General features: G+C 43.3%; 1 protein-coding gene across 3 annotated transcripts in view; it reads right to left on the reverse strand.

The window, feature by feature from the left end:
- The window catches only part of F13A1 (coagulation factor XIII A chain), a 149,783-nt gene that overhangs the window by 61,435 nt on the left and 67,408 nt on the right, over positions 1 to 20,940 (reverse strand). For all 3 annotated transcript variants that reach the window (XR_014809479.1, XM_001927630.8, XM_084967225.1), the window contains 2 exons: positions 5,484 to 5,658; positions 2,363 to 2,501 (listed from right to left, as the gene is read on the reverse strand). Coding sequence is in view for 2 of the 3 variants with exons in the window: in XM_001927630.8 (XP_001927665.3) it covers positions 2,363 to 2,501; positions 5,484 to 5,658 (314 nt within the window). In the remaining variant the exon portion in view is untranslated. The remainder of the gene's footprint in view (positions 1 to 2,362; positions 2,502 to 5,483; positions 5,659 to 20,940) is intronic.

A 20,940-nucleotide genomic window follows, 5' to 3' on the forward strand; every position in this document is an offset into this window, starting at 1 on the left:
CAGGCTGGGTTAAGATCAGCCATGCAGTTAGTCGGACAGTCATCACTTAGGCGTCAAGGGGCAAGGGAGGCCGAGGAGCCCAGGGCAGTGGTCTGGCTGCAGAGGAGGGGGCGGGCCCCAGACGGGATGGCTGAGGGGCTATTGCGGGCAGGCGGCGAAGGAACAAGGGTGGCAGGGAAAGGGAAAGGAAGTCGGAGCAGAGAGTTGGAAGAGGAAGGGGTTCCTTTCCAAAGATATTTTTCTGGGTCCCTCAGCGTCACACTTTTGTATCAATACAGCGAAGGGCCTCATGGGGTTATTTGCTGAGGTGCCCGGGGGGACTTTTTTTTAATTAAAATTAAAAAAAAATTATAGTCGATTTATGTTCTGTCAATTTTTGCTATACAGCAAAGTGACCCAGTTACACACACACACACACACACATATACAGACTTTTTTTTTTTTGTCTTTTTAGGGCTGCACCTGCAGCATATGGAGGTTCCCAGGGTAGGGGTCCCATCGGAGCTGTAGCCACCAGCCTACACCAGAGCCACAGCAACGCCGGATCCTTAACCCACTGATGGAGGCCAGGGAGCGAACCCGCCACCTCGTGGTTCCTAGTCGGATTTGTTTCAGCTGTGCCGCGACGGGGCCGCCTACAGACATTCTTGTTTTCCTTTCTCTCGTATTGTCTACCATGCCCGCTCTCAAGCGACCGGCTGCAGCCCCTGTGCTGTGCAACAGGACCTCACTGCTCACCCTTTCTAAATGCACTAGTTTGCATCTACCAACCTCCAATTCCCCTCCCCTCCCTCCCACTCCCCCCCCACCCCCGTGGGACTTCATGATGGGACACATTCAAATCAAGGAATGAGGGGATCGTTCTGAGCCGCAGTCGGCTACAAGGGCATTGAGTGTGTGTGTCGGGGCGGAGGTAATCAGTGTATGATGCCAGATAACTCTCACTTTGCCATTTCTGAGGTCACCAGAGGCTCTGGGGGTGGCTGTTTTGGCCTGTCTTTGTCATTCCATAAACACGCAGGGCCGCTAGACTGCAGTTCCAAGGGCTTAAATGGTGCTTTAAATTGCCGTTCAGCTTGCAGAGGTGCGGGTCTGTCTCCTACGCGCTCCCGCTGGTCATTGCTCGGCTCATTCCCTTCAAAGGCACTGCCCTGCTTTTTTCAGTCATAGAAGCACTTTGCTCCTAGTTCAGTGATTTCCTTCTTCGCACGTTCTCAAATGAACATTTCCCAGGTCTGGTGAGTTAATACTGCTCCTACAACTGTGGTCCCTTCCTGTGGCATGGGGATCTAAGATGCTTCCAACTTTGAATTGCTCTTAAAATGAGCTTATAACTTCCTCCCATCCCCCTCGGGGTGCTTTTACAACTGACAGGATTTTAGCTTTATTCCTTATAAAGAACAATGGTAGGAGACACATTTTTGGCTGGGAAATTCCACTTCGCTCAAAGCCTGACAATTTGCTTCGATACAGACCTTTGTAAATATCCTTCCCATTTGGCCTCTCTGGATTCTTTTCCCTTCTCTTTTTAAAATATTGCTTTGGACTGAGTGGGTCCCACGGAAAAAAGGAAATTTCTTTGGGATTCAAAATGCCCTGCTTGTGATACACTTGTTCGGGGTAGTGGGGGGAAAAAAAGAAAAACCCACGTGTGATTGGTATTTGGGAAGGACTTCAGCTTTACTTCCATGCCTCTCTCTGGATAAAAGCTGAGGTCGCAGATCTGGCAGAACGTCCTCTGTACGTTTAAAGAGCAAAGCCTATGTTGCAAAGGAAAAAAAATGGCTGTGGTGCAGAGTCAGATGCTCTTGGGTTTTATTCTCAGGTTACCAGACGTGTGACCTTGGGAAAATGATTTTAACCTCTCTGGGCCTCAGTTTCCTCATCTGTAAATGGGATATTAATAAGCACCCACCCGATCAAACCATTAAAAGGATTAGACAGGATTGTGCACGCACAGAGACTGGCATACAGCAAGTGCTTAATAAAGATTAAATATGTACCCCCTCTTTGGCCTAGAGAACACTTGGCCACCATGTCTCTGCCATTCACCATAATATTCATATACTAAAGTAGAGAGGAGCTAGGATCACCTCTCGCCACCGAAGCTGTGGCCTTTTCCAGGGGTTGCTGTTGTAATGGGGTGATCAATCTTTATTACCAGAAGTTCAAACTGCCAGTTCCGTAACATTTCCCATTCATTAGCTAAAAACCATCTCTGACAATCAGACATTTCTGCCCATGGTATCCAAGAGTCCTTAAAATAGAAGAGAAAGAAACAGCAGATGGACTGCGCCTTGTGGGGACTGTGTTATGTCACTTCAATGTGCTATCAGCCAATGCCCCTGTAACTCAGACTCACCACACCGAATCCTTGGTGAGCTTGGAGTTCACGTTCCCATCTTCTTCCAGGAAGATGTCCAGCTGCAAATTGGCATTGTTGTCATGGGCTGAGAAATAATTGGTAACGACTCTTGCTGGTATCCCAAGGCATCTTAAGACTGCAGGAGAGAAGGATGGACCACAGCTAAGCACATGGCTAAGGTCTAAGGATGCAGAGCCAGTGATGGACCACAATGAAGCCCATGGCCAAGGCCTAGGGATGGAGAGCCAGTGATGGACCACAACTAAGCCCATAGCCAAGGTCTAAGGACAGAGAGCAAGCGATGGACCACAACTAAGCACCTGGCCAAGGTCTAAGGACACAGAGCCAGTGATGGACCACAACTAAGCCCATGGCCAAAGTGTAAGGATACAGAGCCAGTGATGGACCACAACTAAGCTCATGACCAAGGTCTAAGGATACAGAGCCAGTGATGGACCACAACTAAGCTCATGGCCGAGGTCTAAGGACAGAGAGAAAGCAGTCCCTTCTCACAAGGGACTTTCTTCTCTACGAACATGTGCATGTCACCCTCAAACCTTTGCACTGAGGAAGGGGGCCTGTCATCAAGCACTGGGGCTGCAGAGAGAAACCTTGCCAAGTGATCCTTCTGAACTGCAGTTGGCACCACATGACGCCACCAGGAACGGAATCCTAGGGTACAAGTGTTTAGTTGCTAATCACACAGTCATCAAAGCAGGGTTATTTCAGTCTAGCTAATGCATCTATGTTTCTGAAAATGAAATTAAAAAAAACCCAGCTAACAGGAAGTTAGGGACAACCAAGCATGCCCTCAGTTCGGTTTGCTCTCCCGGCTGGAACTTGCTCTTGTGACCCTGGGTGGAGGGTGACACCACGGGTTCATTTGAATTGTTAGATAATAAATTACCTGGATGCATCTCTTGCCATATGTATCTATTGATTAAACTTAATCCAAATGCCCTCTCTGGCTCCCAGGACACCAGACATCAGAGCTCATTGAAAATAATTCGGCTGACAATTTTAAGATTAATGACTTGGCTTGCCTTTTTTTTTTTCCCCTCTCAGAATTGTTTAGCATTTTTAACCAAAGACTATCCACCTCCTTCAGGAGAACAACCTTGGAAGGCCGCACGTGAGTCTGGTAGAGACTCCAGGGTCCTCATTAAATGACTTAATCTGAACACCCCAAGTGACAACGATGGCAGCACCACCTGCTTCCCACGTCCATCTCCCTCTACTGATTTACTACACAGGCTACAGTTTTGCCAAAAAATGATTGGCACCGTAGTTCTATTTCTAGCTTAACACTAATCATGTGATCACAGAACGAGGCCTGTCCCAGATTCTGCCGAACTCTTAGTCTTAAGACAAGTGCAGCTTGACATGGGGCCTCAGTACTTCCTTCCCAACGAATTCCCTTTTCAGGTTTATTCTCACGGTAACATCCTCACACTGAACCCCTGCCTCCCTCTTTCCTTCTTTCTTCCTTTCTTGCTTGCTCGCTTTTCTCGCTTTCTTGCTTTCTGTCTTTTTAGGGCCTCATCCCTGACACATGGAAGTTCCCAGGCAAGGGTCGAATCAGAGGTATAGCTGCCGGCCTACACCACAGCCACAGCAATGCCAGATCAGAGCCACATCTGCAACCTATGCTGCAGCTTGCCGTAACGTCAGATCCTTAACCCAATGAGAGAGGCCAGGGATCGAACCCACACCCTCATGGATACTAGTCAGGTTCTTAATCTGCTGAGCCACAATGGGAACTCCAACCCCTGCCTTTTCTTAACTTACCATCCAAGTCTGTTCTCAGGAATGGATCTGATGACCCTTTTACACAAATGGCATGACAGGGACAGAAGGGTCTACTATCCTACCTGGTTCTAAACCTAAAGGAATTACCCTGGAGCAGTGAAATTGGAGACATTAGGAGCACGTGGGGAGTCCTTCCTGTTTTCCCGGAGTCATTGCATAAAGAGACCAGCCTCCCAGCACGCTGACACATGGGCTATGCTGCCCTTTACTGCTCCCAGGAAAATATATTCCTCTAGCCCGTGGCTATCCTCAAATAGCTAGGAAAAAATCTTATTCTGTTGGAGGCCAAAGCAAAACAAAAGTCACAATTTCTTCCCACTTGGATCGCTAATCCTTAGACAGGCACAACTTTGAGCTGAAACTGACAGGCTTCCTAATCATTGATTAAAAGTGGTCTCATCCTGGCTTCTAGCCTCCGGACCCTCCTCGATTTTTCTGATTAAAAAAAAAATGCTAACTAGGTAAAACAGTCTTTATTAACGAGCAAGCAGAAAGGAGGCTCTGACTTGAGCTTAATTTTTTTTACAAGGCTTTAGAAATGGCAGGTGAATGAAAATTATTATTGATGATGAAGACATACTGAAACCAATGTATTTTTAAACATATTCACTGAATTAACAATAGCATTGTCTGGGCCGGGACAGACAAATGCCATGCTGAAAAATGATGCTTGAGGCTGAAGAGAACAATTCTGGTCCCATATGTTTTCCTCTATGGATTGGATGCTGAGTGATTAAAAGCCAGAAGGGAAGCTGGGGAGTAGAGATGGTTCATTAAGTTCTGGTACCTAATTGCTCAGGGGCATTGAGACTCCCTTGTAAGAATGGAGATGAGTCCACCTGCCACTGTCCTTCCAGAGCTGGGGTAAAAACTAAGTGGGTGTTTCACACACTTCTCAGTGATAAACAAATAAGCATGTTTATAAAACTTCTCAATAACCAAGAAGCAGTACGTAGCCTATTATTTTTTATTTTAAATTTTGCAAATTTAAACTTTTTAAAATGTGGGGGTGACTGAGAAAAAAAATGGAGCATTCTTTCCTCCTCACCCTACTTGGTCCCTGAGACTCTCCCTTTCTCTGGGGGCTGAACGATGGATTATGTAGGGAATAGTCCATCATTCTTTCTATAAAGCCCCTGCAGTCAAAGAGAAACTGTGATCATATTTGGTCCAGTACAAATTAATTACGTGTTGACACCATCCCAGAATACCCAGAGCTTGCTAGGTCCCTGTGCCAGGATATAGACAAAATGTTCTTGAGGTGAAATTTCCTTTACATTAAAACAATATTGTTCAGTTGGATACTTACACGTGTTAAAGACTCCAGCAAAAACCCAGCACTGACCATAGCGGACTGGAGTCTGAGAACTCTTGTATTCCAACAGGATGTCAACACTTCCCGTCCAGGCTGATGGCGGGACCCCGTACGAATACACATTGTCCCAGGACCCAACGAGGACACCTTCATCATCTTTGGCATTAACCTAAGTGAGACCATGAGAGGGGAGAAGGAGGAAAGGTCAGTTAGAAGAATCCTCTCAACTCCAGCACTGCGCAAGCCTGATGATGCAGCACTGGGCAGGTTCCTGCACGATGAAGCAGGTCCACTTCCGTTCGGTTCACTGTCATCTGTCGGGGAAAGTGATATGATGGCCAAGGGTGCAGGGGAAACCAGACCAGCCAGACTGTCTCTTACGTGGTGTCTGACTGTGGTAGATGCTGTTGAAGAGCAGCTAGGAAGAGGTGTAACGTCTTCTCGTAGGCTCAGGGGAAGACGCCCAGAGGGCCCTTGGCCTGGTTGCAATAGCCCCGGAGAATGTTGTGAGGAAGAGAAGAAGAAGACCTACCAAAGAAGACCGCTCGGGGAGGAATCTCGGCTCGGTAGGCGGAGAATGAAAACCACCGAAGGTGTGTGAGCTCCTTCTGCTATTTCCCCCTCTGGCCCCGTCCAGCCAGGTGAAAGGAACATTCACTATCTGATTATTTGGTTCAGTGTAGAAAAAAATTATTCTTTGGAGATTTCTGAAAGACTCCACTCCATAAATTGCAAATTGCCTCTGATGTTAACTTTGACTTTATCCTGTAACGCCGTGCAATGACTGGGGTACAGCTGGTTTAGCCAACCATTTTGGCTCTATTCAGGATCGATGATTCTCCTTGCAGTTGAATTGATTACTTAAATCTGCATCTATCATAGTGAAGCCTGAAGGGTGCCTTGGCAGGAGATGATGTGTGTGGGTATTTGTGAGTGGGCAGATTCAGCTTTAATTCTTATTACCCGTTTCTCATCCTTATCGTTGAGAAATAGAATAGGTCGAGGGATCTTAGAGGTAAAAATTCCTAAACTGTGGTTCTAATGACTGATTTTTCAAACAGATAACTGTTAATTAGAAGCATTATTTATAACCTACAGCTGAACCCAATCAGCCTAGGGGAAAAATAAGGGGAAAAAAAAAAGAGCTCTCTCCTTTCCAGACCTTTTAATTGTTAATGCTGAGCTGTTCCCCTGTTGCTAGATAAATCACAACTCTCATTTATTAGCATTTAGCCAGATTAGCTACTGTTTTCTAATTAGAATATTGATTTCTGGGGAGCCTAGATACTGAAAGGCATAAGTCTTTAGTGACAGATGGAAAGGGTTAAAGTAGTATCTCCCTCTCTAGACAACACGATATATTTGGGGGACACTTCAAGGACATTCTGGCCCCTTTTCGTGCCACAGTTGACTGTTAACACCCTATCCTGAACTCAGAGTTGGACCAGGGGCAGAATGAAATGTCTTGGTCTTGCATCCCTGGTGGTCAAGGAGACAACATGAGCCCAGGACTTTGGACAGGAAGTGCTATTCAGCTTCATTTAGGCTTCACCGAATTGTCCTCTCCTAACATCTACAATATTGGTGGGAGAGTGTGTGTGAAAAATCCAATCCCTTCAAAAAGTCACTATCAACAGCCCGACTGGCTTAACATAACTCAGTAAACTTCAAAACCTGGTCCACGAAAAGATGAGGATTTTGGAGTGGAGCAGAGAGGCAGCCTGGCTCAGCTCCTGACTCTTCAGAAACCCCACCGTCAAGCTAACGAAGTCCTGAAATCTCTCACTTGTATTTCAAAATCGAGAAAGAAACAAACTGAATTGAAATGCTGACCTTTGCCTTGTTTTGACCGGGATCATGGCAACAACTGCTGTGGAGAAATGGGTGAAAAGGGGTCTGTGTCCCTGAAAAGGAAGAGATTCTGGGACTCTGTGGAGAAATGATACAGAGCCTGAGAGTTATCCCCACGCGGGAACGCAATCTGAGATCTACCTTCCATGAGGTGGAGTGGATCCTGGAATGAGAAATTTAACAGGATCCTAAAAGAAAGAGCAGGGCCCTGGATTCTAACAGAGATTGCCATTTCTTCAGCTAACTTCCCTTCTCTGCCCCAGTCTGTCTCAGGGTACAAAAGAAAAGAAGAATGAAATACATTGGCCTCGAGTTAGTTCAGAGGGGAAATCAAACCCATCTTGGATTGGAGAGTCAGGATTTTATCTATAGGATATTAACTGTGAACAGAACACTTCGAGAAGTGATGCAAGCATGAGCAAAAGTGAAAAGCAAAGCAGAGAGGAACAAGAGATGGAGAAACGATCGACAAAAGAAAACAAAATTAAAGAACATGAAGGAACTTCTCACTGTCTCCTAGGAGATCACAGACCTAAAGGAACAACCTGAGGACCAACTCAATCATCACAGAAATAAAAATAAATTATACCCTCTAAGAAACAGAATAGATAATGCTAAAAATAAGGTTAATGATACAGAAGAAAAACTTGAGATGAAGAAAATACTAATGAAAAAAATGAAAGAGATGAACTTATTATTATTGGAGAGGAGCCAATAGCTGTGGAAGACAAGGATGATACAACATAAGGATAATTAGTACCTTTAAAGCAGAGAACCTGGAGTTCCTGTCATGGCTCAGTGATTAAAAAATCTGACTAGGAACCATGAGGTTGCAGGTCCAAACCCTGGCCTTGCTCCATGGGTTAAGGATCCGGTGTTGCTGTGAGCTGTGGTGTAGGCTGGTGGCTACAGCTCTGATTAGACCCCTAGCCTGGGAACCTCCATATGCCGTGGGAGCAGCCCTAGAAAAGGCAAAAGGACAAAAATAAAAATAAAAACAATAAAATAGCTTAAAAAATAACACCAAATAAATGTTCATGACATAAGGAAATTTTACTTAATTGAGGAAAAACTGAATCTATACATTGAAAGAGCAACATGAGCTCCAGGACAATTTGATGCAGAATGCTCACTTACTTAGGAACTTTAATTAATCAAGCTTAGTTGAACTAAGGATAAACTTGAGGATAAATTGTTCAGTCATACAGACAGAAAAATGCAAATTACAAGGGGGAAACAGGGCCGCCTTCAGACTTATCTAGAGCACCAGTTGATGGCAAAACTTAGTCATTCATATTTAAGTGGTCCTGAGAGAAAGATGGACCCAAGAATACTATGCAGATCTAAGATGTTCTGTAAGTAGAAGGATAAATAGCACACATTTTCAAACATGAAGGATCTCAGAGAATACAGTACCCCTTACAACCAAGCTACTTGAAAAGTTATCTCAAGGTAGGGGATGAATCTAACAAAGACCCCAGGAACAGGGTAAAAGATCCAGCACTGAGAACAATTCATACACACTTAAACATCTTTAGGAGTTACAGTAACAGAATAAACATGAATTGTAAAACTCAATAATATGGAAACAGTAATGATCCGAAGGAAAAATTAGACATGAGTGTGGAAAGAGGGGAGGAGAAAAGGAAGTGCTGATGTTTGACGTGTTGATCTCAGTTGACTGACACCATCTAAAATGAAAACAACTCAAAAACATACAATGACTCATTCCTTCAGTGGTTTTCATAATTCTCTAAGAACCTCAGAGGGATCTGCTAGGAAATAGCATTTCCTGCAGTGAGGAAACATTTATTTAAGTTTAACAGTTTCTTCTGCTGTGATTCAGTTTTTTTCTTCTGTGAAAGTAAAATTTATATAAAATAAAATTAATTTGAATGTGAGTACAATTAAATGTAATACTTTATTAAATAGGATGATACTATTTGGCATAAATACAAAAAAAAAAAAGACCAGTGAAATGCAGTAGATGACACAGAAATACAGTTAACTAATTTTTGATAAAGTTGCAAAGGGAATTCCACAGACAAAGGATAATTTCTTCTAACAAATGGTACTGGAACCATTGGATATTGCTATGAAAAACGAACTTTTATTTATACCTTGCACCATATTAAAAGTTATCTCAAAATGGATCTAGACCTAAACATAAAACCTAAAACTATAAACATTTCCAGAAGAAAACATAGGGCAAAATGTTGTGCCCTTTGATGAAGCAAAGATTCCTTGGATACCAAAAGAATGATCCATAAAGAATAAATTTACAAAGTGAACTTCATCCAGCTAAGAACTTTTACTCATTAAAAGATATAGGTAAGAGATTATCAAGAAAAAAAAAAGAGATAAGACTCAAATCAATAAAATTAGAAATGAAAAAAGAGAAGTAACCACAGACATCACAGAAATACAAAGGATCATAAGAGACTACTACACGCCAATAAAACAGAAAACTTAGAAGAAATGGACAGATTCTTAGAAAGGTACAATCTTCCAAGACTAAACCAAGGTGAAATAAAAAAGATGAATGGACTCATCACAAGAACTGAAATTGAAACTGTGATTAAAAAACTTCCAACAAACAAAAGTCCAGGACCAGATGGCTTCACAGGAGAATTCTATCATTTAGAGAAGAGCTAATACCTATCCTTCTGAAACTATTTCAAAAAATTGCAGAGGAAGGGATACTCCCAAACTCATTCTATGAGGCCACCATCACCCAACACCAAAACCAGACAAAGATACCACAAAAAAAAAAAAAGAAAACCACAGGCCAGTTTCACTGAAGAACACAGGATGCAAAAAATCTCAACAAAATACTAACAAACCGCATCCAACACGACATTAAAAGGATTGTACATCATGATCAAGTGCGATTTATCCCAGGGATGCAAGGGGTCTTCAATATCCACAAATCCATCAGTGTGATACACCACGTTAACAAATTGAAGAATAAAAACCATATGATCATCTCAATAGATACAGAAAAAGCCTTTGACAAAATCCAACACCCATTTCTGATAAAAAAAAAAAAACCTTCAGAAAGTGGACATAGAGGGAGCCTACCTCAACGTAATAAAGGCCGTATATGACAAACCCATAGCTAACATCATTCTCAACAGTGAAAAGCTGAAAAATTCCCACTGAGATCAGGAACAAGACAAGGATGTCCGCTCTTGCCACTACTATTCAACATAGTTTTGGACATCCTGGCCACAGCAATCAGAGAAGTAAAAGAGATAAAACGAATCCAAATTGGAAAGGAAGAAGTAAAACTATCACTATTTGCAGATAACATGATACTATATCTAGAGAACCCTAAAGACTCTACCAGAAAACTGTTAGAGCTCATCCACGAATTTGGCAAAGTCTCAGGATACAAAATTAATACACAGAAATCAATGGCATTTCTATATACTAACAATGAAAGATCAGAAAGAGAAATTAGGGAAGCAATCCCGTTTACCATCGCATCCAAAAGAATAAAATACCTAGGAGTAAACCTACCTAAAGAGACAAAAGACCTGTACTCTGAAAACTCTAAGACACTGAAGAAAGAAATCAAAGATGACACAAATAGATGGAAAGACATACCATGCTCTTGGGTTGGAAGAGTTATATTATCAAAATGACTATACTACCTAAGGCAATCTACAGATTCAATACAATCCCTATCAAATTACCAAGGACATTTTTCAAAGAACTCAAACAAAATATTTTAAAGTTTGTTTGGAAGCACAAAAGACCCAGAATAGCCAAAGAAATCCTGAAAAAGAAAAATGGAGCTGGAGGAATCAGGCCCCCAGACTTCAGACTATACTACAAAGCAACAGTCATCAAAACCATATGGTACTGGCACAAAGACAGAAATACAGATCAGTGAAACAGGATAGAAAGCCCAGAATTAAACCCATGCACCTACAGCCTAACTAATCTATGACAAAGGAGGCAAGAATGTACAACGGACAAAAGACAGCCGCTTCAATAAGTGGTGCTGGGAAAAGTGGACAGCCACATGTAAAAGAATAAAATTAGAACACTCCCTAACACCATACACAAAAATAAACTCAAAATGGATTAAAGACCTAGATATAAGACCAGATACTATAAAACTCTTAGAGGAAAACATAGGCCAAACACTCTCTGACATAAATGACTGCAACATCTTCTCAGATCCACCTCTTAGAGTAATGACAGTAAAAACAAAAATAAACAAATGGGACTTAATGAAACTTAAATTTCTGCACAGCAAAGGAAACTCTAAACAAAACAAAAAGACAGCCCACAGAATGGGAGAAAATCTTTGCAGATGAATCAACTGACAAGGAATTAATCTCCAAAATTTATAAACACCTCCTACAGCTCAATACCAAAAAAACAAACAACCCCATCAAAAAATGGGCAGAAGATCTAAACAGACAATTCTCCAAAGACATACGGATGGCCAAAAAAACATGAAAAGATGTTCAACATCACTCATTATTAGAGAAATGCAAATCAAAACCAGGACGAGGTACCACCTTACACCAGCCAGAATGGCCATCATCAAAAAGTCTACAAACAATAAGTGCTGGAGAGGGTGTGGAGAAAAAGGAACACTAGTACACTGTTGGTGGGATTGTAGATTGGTGCAACCACTGTGGAAAGCAGTATGGAGATGCCTCAGAAAACTCAAAATAGAACTACCATTTGATCCAGCAATCCCACTCCTGGGCATCTATCCAGAGAAAACTATGACTCTAAAAGACACATGCACTCCAATGTTCATTGCAGCACTATTTGCAATAGCCAAGACATGGAAACAACCTCAATGTCCATTGACAGCGGAGTGGTTCAAGAAGAGGTGGTACATATACACAATGGAATATGACTCAGCCATTAAAAAGAATGAAATCCTGGCATTTTTTGCAACATGGATGGACCTAGAAATTATCATGCTAAGCGAAGTCAGACAATGAGACACCAACATCAAATGCTTTCACTGACATGTGGAATCTGAAAAAAGGACAGAATGAACTTCTTTGCAGAACAGATGCTGACTCACAGACTTTGAAAAACTTATGGTCTCCAAAGGAGACAGTTTGGGGGGTGGGGGGATGTGCTTGGGTTGTGGGATGGAAATCCTGTAAAACTGGATTGTGATGATCATTGTGCAACTACAGGTGTGATAAATTCATTGAGTAATAAAAAAATTTAAAAAAGAAAGATATAGGTAAGAGAATTTAACCTAAGTCCAGAGTGGAAGAAAATACTTGTAAATCATGTATGTGATAAAGATCTTATATCCAGAATATAGTAAAAAAAAATGCTTGAAACTCAATAATAAGGAAATGAACAAAATTTAAAGGACATGGGCAAAATAGTTGAAGAGATACAACATCAAAGAAGATATCTAGACAGCAAATAAGCACAACAAAAGATGCTCAGTATCATTAGTTACAGGGAAATGCACATTACGACCACAATGAGATACTGCTACACCTATTAGAAAGTCTAAAATTGAAAAGACTGACTCTATCAAGTGTCGGGGAAAAGGCAAAGATCTGGGATTCGTCCACACCACTGGGGGGAATGTGAAATTGTAAAACCACCACAGTAGTTTCTCAAAAATTACACACACACCTACCATATGACCCCCCCAGGTATTTATTTATCTAAGAGAAATAAAAGCTCATGTCCATACCAAGACTTTCACAGGAATAGTCCTAGATTTATCTGTAAGAGGCAAAAACTGGCAACAGCCCAAATGTCCATCGACGAGTGAATGAATGAACACATGGTAGGTCACCTCTACAAAGGAAAGCTTCTCAGCCGTGAAGAGGAGGGAAGTGCTTGTGCAAACGGCAGCAAGGATGCGGCTCAAAACGAGATAAAGAAGCCAGACCCGAAATGCCCATGCGGCAGGATTCCACTTACATAAAATCAGAGATAATATCAATCCGTATGTCCAGACAGAGAGCAGAACAGTGACTGCCTGGGGGGGAGGGGGAGCAGACAAAGCAGGAAGTTGTAAAAGGGAGAAACTGAAAAGGAAACTTCTGAGCAGTGACGGGTGTGCTCATTCCTTCCATTGCGGTGACGCTTCATTGGTGCATCAAAGTATCAAACTGTGTACTTTACAGATGTGCAGTCTAAATGTCAACTATCTCAATAAAGATATAAAAAGTAAGTATCGTTTCCATCATGGCTCAGTGGTTATGAACCCGACTAGTGTCCATGAGGGCGCAGGTTCAAGCCCTGGCCTCATTCAGTGGGTTGAGGATCTGATGTTGCCATGAGCTGTGGTGTAGGTTGAAAATGCGGCTTGGATCTGGCGTGGCTGTGGCTGTGGTGTAGGCTGGCAGCTGCAGCTCCGATTCGACCCCTAGCCTGGGAACTTCCATATGCTGCAGGTTCGGCCCTAAAAAGACAAACAAATAAACAAAAAGTAAGTGTAATACTTTTCAATTAAACTAGCATCTATGGTATAAAACCATTTACAATCTTAAAAACTATATTTATTTATTTAAATATCTATTTATCTAGTTGCAATGGGGCTGATGTACATCAAATACTAATAAAGCCTATTTCTTGATGGTAAAATTTGGGGTGTTTTTTTGAGTTTTTTTTTTTAACTTTTATCTTTAAATTTTTCTGGATTGTCCGAATTCTTTTTTTAGAGAGGATTATTATACTTTTAACAAAAATAAAATAAAATAAAATAAGACTGGAAGTAGATATGCCAAGATGCTGTGTTCAATTCTTGCCGTGAGAATATATATAATTATTACTTTCTTCTTTCTACTCTTCAAACTGTTTAGAATTCTCTCAAACATTTACATCGAGGGAGAAAAGAATTAAAACTCCTTTTGTACCCAGTGGGGTGAGCTGCCTCTTTGAATTCAAAGCTTAGATCTATTAAATTTTGCATAATTATTACTTTTTCTGCTTCTTTTAAAATATATAAAGCTATTTTTCTCATCCTGCGTGCACATTTTATGTGGCTATGATAAGGTGACTTTTCTCTGTGATCAATCTATTATACTCTGTTAAATTTCAGTGTTAAAAGTTATGTTCTCATAAAGGCTAGGATTTCTGTACTGCCTGATTTTGTACCTAATTTTGTCTACAAGCGTTTTTCAAATACCCTTGGACATAAATTTTGGGCAACATGAACTAGTTTCAAAGGCGGAGAGTTAAATTTGGGAAGAACTATTCCTTGAGCAAGCGCCTCTCTGGGTTTCGTGGACCAGAGGCCCCAGGTACAATCTCATAGAGATGACTCAGTTGCAGGTGGAAGTTGCAGAGTGGATGTTACATTGTGTCCATGACACCACGGGGTTCCCGTCACTTCGGAAAACCAGTGGATTCTAATAATGTTTAACACATACAGGTCCTATGGTGTAGACATGCCATCTTGAAGTGCTTACTTCAGAAATGCAAAAATGCTATGTGCACAAAGCAACTGGTACAAGAGTATTCACAACACCTTATTCATAGCCCCAAATTGGGAACATCTCAAATGTCCATCAGCAGGTGAATGGATAGACAAACTGGGATACAGACGCCATGAAAGACTGCTCGGCCAAAGGAATAATTAAAGACATGTGCAAGAATTGATCGAGTGAAAGAAGCCAGCCCCTAACAGCACATGCGGTATGAATCCAGTTATGCGAAGTTTAAGAACAGGCAAATCTAACCTATTCTAAGAAATGAGAACAATGCTTGCTTACGGGGATATGGATTGACTTCAAGAGAGCACAGGAAATTTCTGGTAATGTCATATTTAGGCTGGGGTACCCCAATCGAAACTCGTTAAACTTTGGGAGTTCTTGTCGTGGCTCAGTGGAAACAAACCTGACTGGTATTTATGAGGATGTGGGTTCAATCCCCGGCCCCGCTTAACCGGTTAAGGCTCAGGCATTGCAGTGAACTGTAGTGTAGGTGGAAGATGTGGCTTGGATCTGGCATTGCTGTGGCTGTGGTGTAGGTGGGCAGCCATCACTCTGATCTGCCCCCTAGCCTGGGATCTTCCATATGCCGCAGGCATGGCCCTTAAAAAAACAAAAAACCAAACAAAAAACCCCCAGCTCATGGAACTTTGCATTTGCATTTAATATCCATACATTTCACTGTATGTTAACTTTCCTTCAACAATAACAAAAAACCTGTGCATGAACCCTACCCTATATTGTGAAGCCTATAACCACTTGTTCTGCAAATGTGCTTTGGTTCATATACTTGACACAGACTCTGATGGGAAGGATTAATTAGATTCTTTTTTTTTTTCATGAAAGTCATTACAACTAGAATTATTAACCTTGTCTCCCTTAGTAACTGAGGATTCTTAGCCCAAACATATTTTACTAATTGATAATCATGAAAGAAATAAAACATGGCCTGGGGGATTTTAAGCTTCAAAGCACTGTCTGCTTTTTTTCATTGCTAATCCACTGCTTCGTGGGGCAGGGCTGGTACATAGTATAGGCCTCCAAAAATATCTGAATGAAAGGATGAATGGATGGATGATGGATGGATGGATAGATGGATGGGAAAGGCGACGAGCAGAGCCTGAGAGGATAGGAGGAAGTCAAAGGAGAGGGGCAGGAGAGAGGGCGAGAACGGACTGAGAGTGCTTAGACCTGCGAGGGCGTATCCAAAAAGGCTGGGCTGGCTTCACTGCATTTCTGTTTGTCCGTCCTGGGGATGCCTGGCCCCAGACCAGAGCGGTCCTGACTGTGGAGCGTGGAAGCAGTGCTGGAAACCAACCCCATGTTTCAGAAATAGCCCGTGTGATTACAAAATAGATGCAGCATTGAAACCTCATTCCAGGAAGCAATTCGGGGAAAGCAGAGGTTTAGATTGGCTGTGATTATCGCATTCGAGAGATGGCCTGAAATAAATGTCTGTTTTTCTCCAAAAAACATGGGGAAGACAGGCATAAGAAATGCAACCCTAATAGCTGAGAAGCCAAGCCGTTTGCCCAGAAACAGAAACTTCATTACCTTGCGGGCTTTTACCATAAGAGGAAAAGAAATGATATCTGAACAGTTCATTGTTCCTCCACCCCCCCCCCTCCAACCCTAAAGAGAAGGATTGAATAAGACAGGGCTTGTAAAAGGCACTACATTCGTACCCAAGGAGCTCATATGATATGGGGAGAGGACAGGGAGAGGGCAAACCCAGAGGAAACAGAACATCGTGTGTGGAACAGGTGGGCCAGGTAACCTGAGATCCATTTCCAGGTCCACGAGTGACCTTGGATAAGTCACTTAACTTCCTGATACTGCTGTCTCTTCATCTACACCTTGGTTATTTGCGAAACAGATGCAATTCCTCTAAGTTGCTTGTGAAAACAATTTCGGTTAGGTAAATCCTATTTTCCTACTGGCTTCCAATATATTTGTCAATAGTTAAAAATTCTTTACTAAACAGAAATGAAAATCCCTGGTGAATGAGGCGACCTTACGGTATTGTATGTAATTTGAAATCTGCAAGAGATTGTGCCGACTCCGTGCCTCTCATTCAACACTGGAGTCCCTTGGTCATTCCTCAATGGAAGGAAGCCCTCCTGCACTCCTGGGTACCTTGACTCCAATTTTAACAGTTAAAAAATCTTATTAGAACAACTCATCCGACTCAACAACAACAAAACAAACAACCCAGTTGAAAAATGGGCAGAAACAGACATGTCTCCAAAGAAGACATATGGATGGCTAGTAGGCACATGAAAAGATGCTCAACATCACTAATTATTAGAGAAACGCAAATCCAAACTACAATGAGGTACCACCTTATATCGGTCAGAATGGCCATCGTCAAGAAGTCTACAAATAACAAATGCTGGAGAGGGTGTGGAGAAAAGGGAACCCCCCTAACAGCCACTTGGAAAACAGTAGGGAGGTCCTCAGAAAACTAACACAGAACTACCATATGATCCAGCAACCCCACTCCTGGGCATCTATCTGGACAAAACTATAATTCAAAAAGAAACATGTGCCCGTATGTTCACTGCCGCACTCTTCACAATAGCCAAGACATGGACACAACCTAAATGTCCATTGACAGATGAATGGAGTAAGAAGATGTAGTTCCTATATACAATGGAATACCGTTCAGCCATAAAAAGAACAAAATGATGGCATTTACAGCAACATAGATGCAACTAGAGACTCTCATACTAAGTGAAGTAAGTCAGAAAGAGAAGGACAAACACCACATGATATCACTTTTACGTGGAATCTAAAATAGGGCATAAACGAACCTGTCCATAAAACAGAAACAGACTCCCAGACGTGGAGCACAGATTTGGGGTTGCCAAGGTGAAGGGAGAGGGAGTGGATGGACCGGGAGTTTGGGGTTAGTAGATGCAAACTAGTCCATGTAGAATGGATAAACAATGAGACCCTGCTGTGCAGCACAGGGAACTCTATCCAATTTCCTGGGATAGACCATGATGGAAGACAGCATACGGAGAAGAATGCATATATATGTGTGTATGACTGGGTCACTTTGCTGGGCAGCAGAAATCAGCACAACACTGTAAATCAACCACACTTTCATAAAAGGTAAAACAGAAAATCTCACTAGAGTTAGCATTTTCCCCTTCGGGGCTACGATCACCTTTTTCGTTAATCCTAACTGGTAGATTCCCCCAAAGCTGTCCCCTGCGGCCGCTCTTGCCGACTGAGACACGGGACCGCTGGGAAGGCTATCAAATGCATCGGAGGCGTCCTGATTTTTCCTGTTACCCCAAAGTGAGGGATGCTACTCTCGACATTCCTGGGTATGAGTCATGGAAAAAGAAAAGAACAATGTCAAACAAGAAAGGAGACAGGGTCAGAGCTTCCGAAAGTCTGAATGGAGCTGAAATCCACCAGGGAGCCTGCATCTGGCAATGGTCCCCAGCCTGCGAGTCACTGCCACTCCCCCAAAACACAAATGGAGGTCACTTCTTTGCCCTCGCACGGGGGAAGTCACATTCAATGGGCTGGCACTGAATCTACTACTTCCCTTGGAAGTTCTGTTTGGCAATTGGATAAATCTTTCATGTAAGAATGAGGAAACAAATGATTATTACATAATCATGCTTTTCTAATAGATGGCACTTTTCTAAAACTAAGATCCACCCGGGGAATTGCATGGTTGGGTTTCTCAGTGGGGGAAAGGGCGGGCACTGGACAATGGCCCGTGAGCACACGAGTCCTCGGGTTTCCCCAGGACAGCTCACCCTGAGAAAGGGGGTTTTAGCGGCTTATCAACCGAAGGAGCAGTCACAGAGTGCTTTGCCATTTCTACCATTTTTAAAACGAAATTGGTAGGGAGCTGAGCTGTGGTGGGAGTGTATGATCACAGGGAACAGACTTCAGGAATCTATTTCTGATTCTGAAGTTTGCTGGGGTATCGCTGAGGGGTGGAATTTCTAACCCAAGTGAATTTTTCAAGGTGGTCTGAATAGTTGAAACGGTTTGGGGCAGGAGGAGGCTTCGGCTGAATGTGAAGCTCTCTATGAGAAGACAAAGAAAACACCTGGGGAAAATAAAAAACACGGCCTTCCAGCAGCTGCCGGTGGAGCTGCTTGGCCAAGTATCAAAGGAGAGACGTCACGACCGTCTTTTCGGGCGTGGAAAGGGGAAAAGACTGCCTGAGCACTGGGACAAGGAGACGGGGAAGAGACGGACCACGCGGAAAACCACATTATCTTCAGTTTATCTGTGAGTGGGTCAGAAGCTCTCAAGCCCATTCTGCCTCCAATGGCCTCAGTCATTCACCTTGTTTCAGGCCCTAGGAAACCCCAGGACCCACCCTCACTGGTGGTCAGTTTGATTTACTAGCTGGAGTTCAAGATTTTTTTTTTTTTATCACGCTAAAGAGTACACCAAACATCGATTGGTTAAAAAAAGTTCCATCTTGAGTTCCCCAAAGGCGCAGTTTGAATTGAGTATTAATGGGAATTAATGATGGCATCGTGGTTCGATACTAGCAGAAGACCAGGGTTAAAAATAAAAGTGTACACCTCGAGGGAAGCAAGAAAGTCCAGGCTGGTAACAGTGTAAAGGCTGGAATTTAAAATATGTAACTGGAGTTCCCGCGGTGGCTCAGCGGTAACGAACCCGACTAGCATCCGTGAGGACTCAGGTTCGATCCCTGACATTGCTCAGTGGGTTAAGGATCCGGTGTTGCCATGAGCTGCGGTGTAGGTCAGACACAGCTCAGATCCCACGTGGCTGTGGCTGTAGTGTAGGCTGGCGGCTACATCTCTGATTCAACCCCTAGCCCGGAAACTTCCATATGCCTCAGGTGCAGCCCAAGAAAGAAAAAAAAATGTAACTAGTATATTGACATTTTTTTCTTCTTCCTTCCAAAATTTCTCCAAAATGTCCCCTTGTTTGATTCTTTTAAAGTATAATTAAATCAAATAAGTCCCCAGAGGAGCAAATGTCCCCCAACTACATTTTCCCGCAGTGCTTTCGGTGACTGGTGATTTGGGTAAAATTTCCACCATGGAAAAAGGGGTTCTAGGAATAATAATGTGGCTTATTATTGCTCTGCCCTAGTCAGCCATCTTCCCAGCCCTTCATCCAATCCCAACACGTGTCAGGACCTGCTTTGTCCTCAGAGCAGAGCTTGAGACGTCCTCTTCCCCGTACGACTCTATGCTTATTTTGTCAGAGACTTCGCCATACTTTGCGGGAATGTTTTACTCACTTGCCTGCCTTCTCTGTTAGACTGGAAGAGCTGGGAAGGCAGAAACGCTATTTTGTATACAACTGTACCCTAGTGCTTAGACTGCAGATCCTCCGTAAATACTTGCTGAATGAATGAGTTCATACTGAGCCTTTTACTACCATCAGCCATCACCAGCACCATCACCAATACCGCCAAACCACACCACCAGCACCATCACCAATACCGCCAAGCCACACCACCAGCACCATCACCAATACCGCCAAACCACACCACCGGCACCATCACCAATACCGCCAAGCCACACCACCGGCACCATCACCAATACCGCCAAACCACACCACCGGCACCATCACCAATACCGCCAAACCACACCACCGGCCCCATCACCAATACCGCCAAACCACACCACCGGCCCCATCACCAATACCGCCAAACCACACCACCGGCACCATCACCAATACCGCCAAGCCACACCACCGGCACCATCACCAATACCGCCAAGCCACACCACCGGCACCATCACCAATACCGCCAAGCCACACCACCGGCACCATCACCAATACCGCCAAACCACACCACCGACACCATCACCAATACCGCCAAGCCACACCACCGGCACCATCACCAATACCGCCAAGCCACACCACCGGCACCATCACCAATACCGCCAAGCCACACCACCGGCACCATCACCAATACCGCCAAACCACACCACCGGCACCATCACCAATACCGCCAAGCCACACCACCGGCACCATCACCAATACCACCATTAAACCATTTCACCATCACCATTACCGTCAGCGCCACCATAACTGTCACCACCGCCACAACCATCGGACAATCACCAAATCACGTGTGACACCTGATCCTCTTGGGGAACCTTTCCCCAGGGACCCAGTGCCTCTGGCTATTT

This window comes from Sus scrofa, chromosome 7 (genome assembly GCF_054392235.1).
Source record: "Sus scrofa isolate SSC_HxYL_T2T_F1_AM1 chromosome 7, Sscrofa_HxYL_maternal_Yorkshire_Landrace_v2.0, whole genome shotgun sequence".
NCBI lineage: Eukaryota > Metazoa > Chordata > Mammalia > Artiodactyla > Suidae > Sus > Sus scrofa.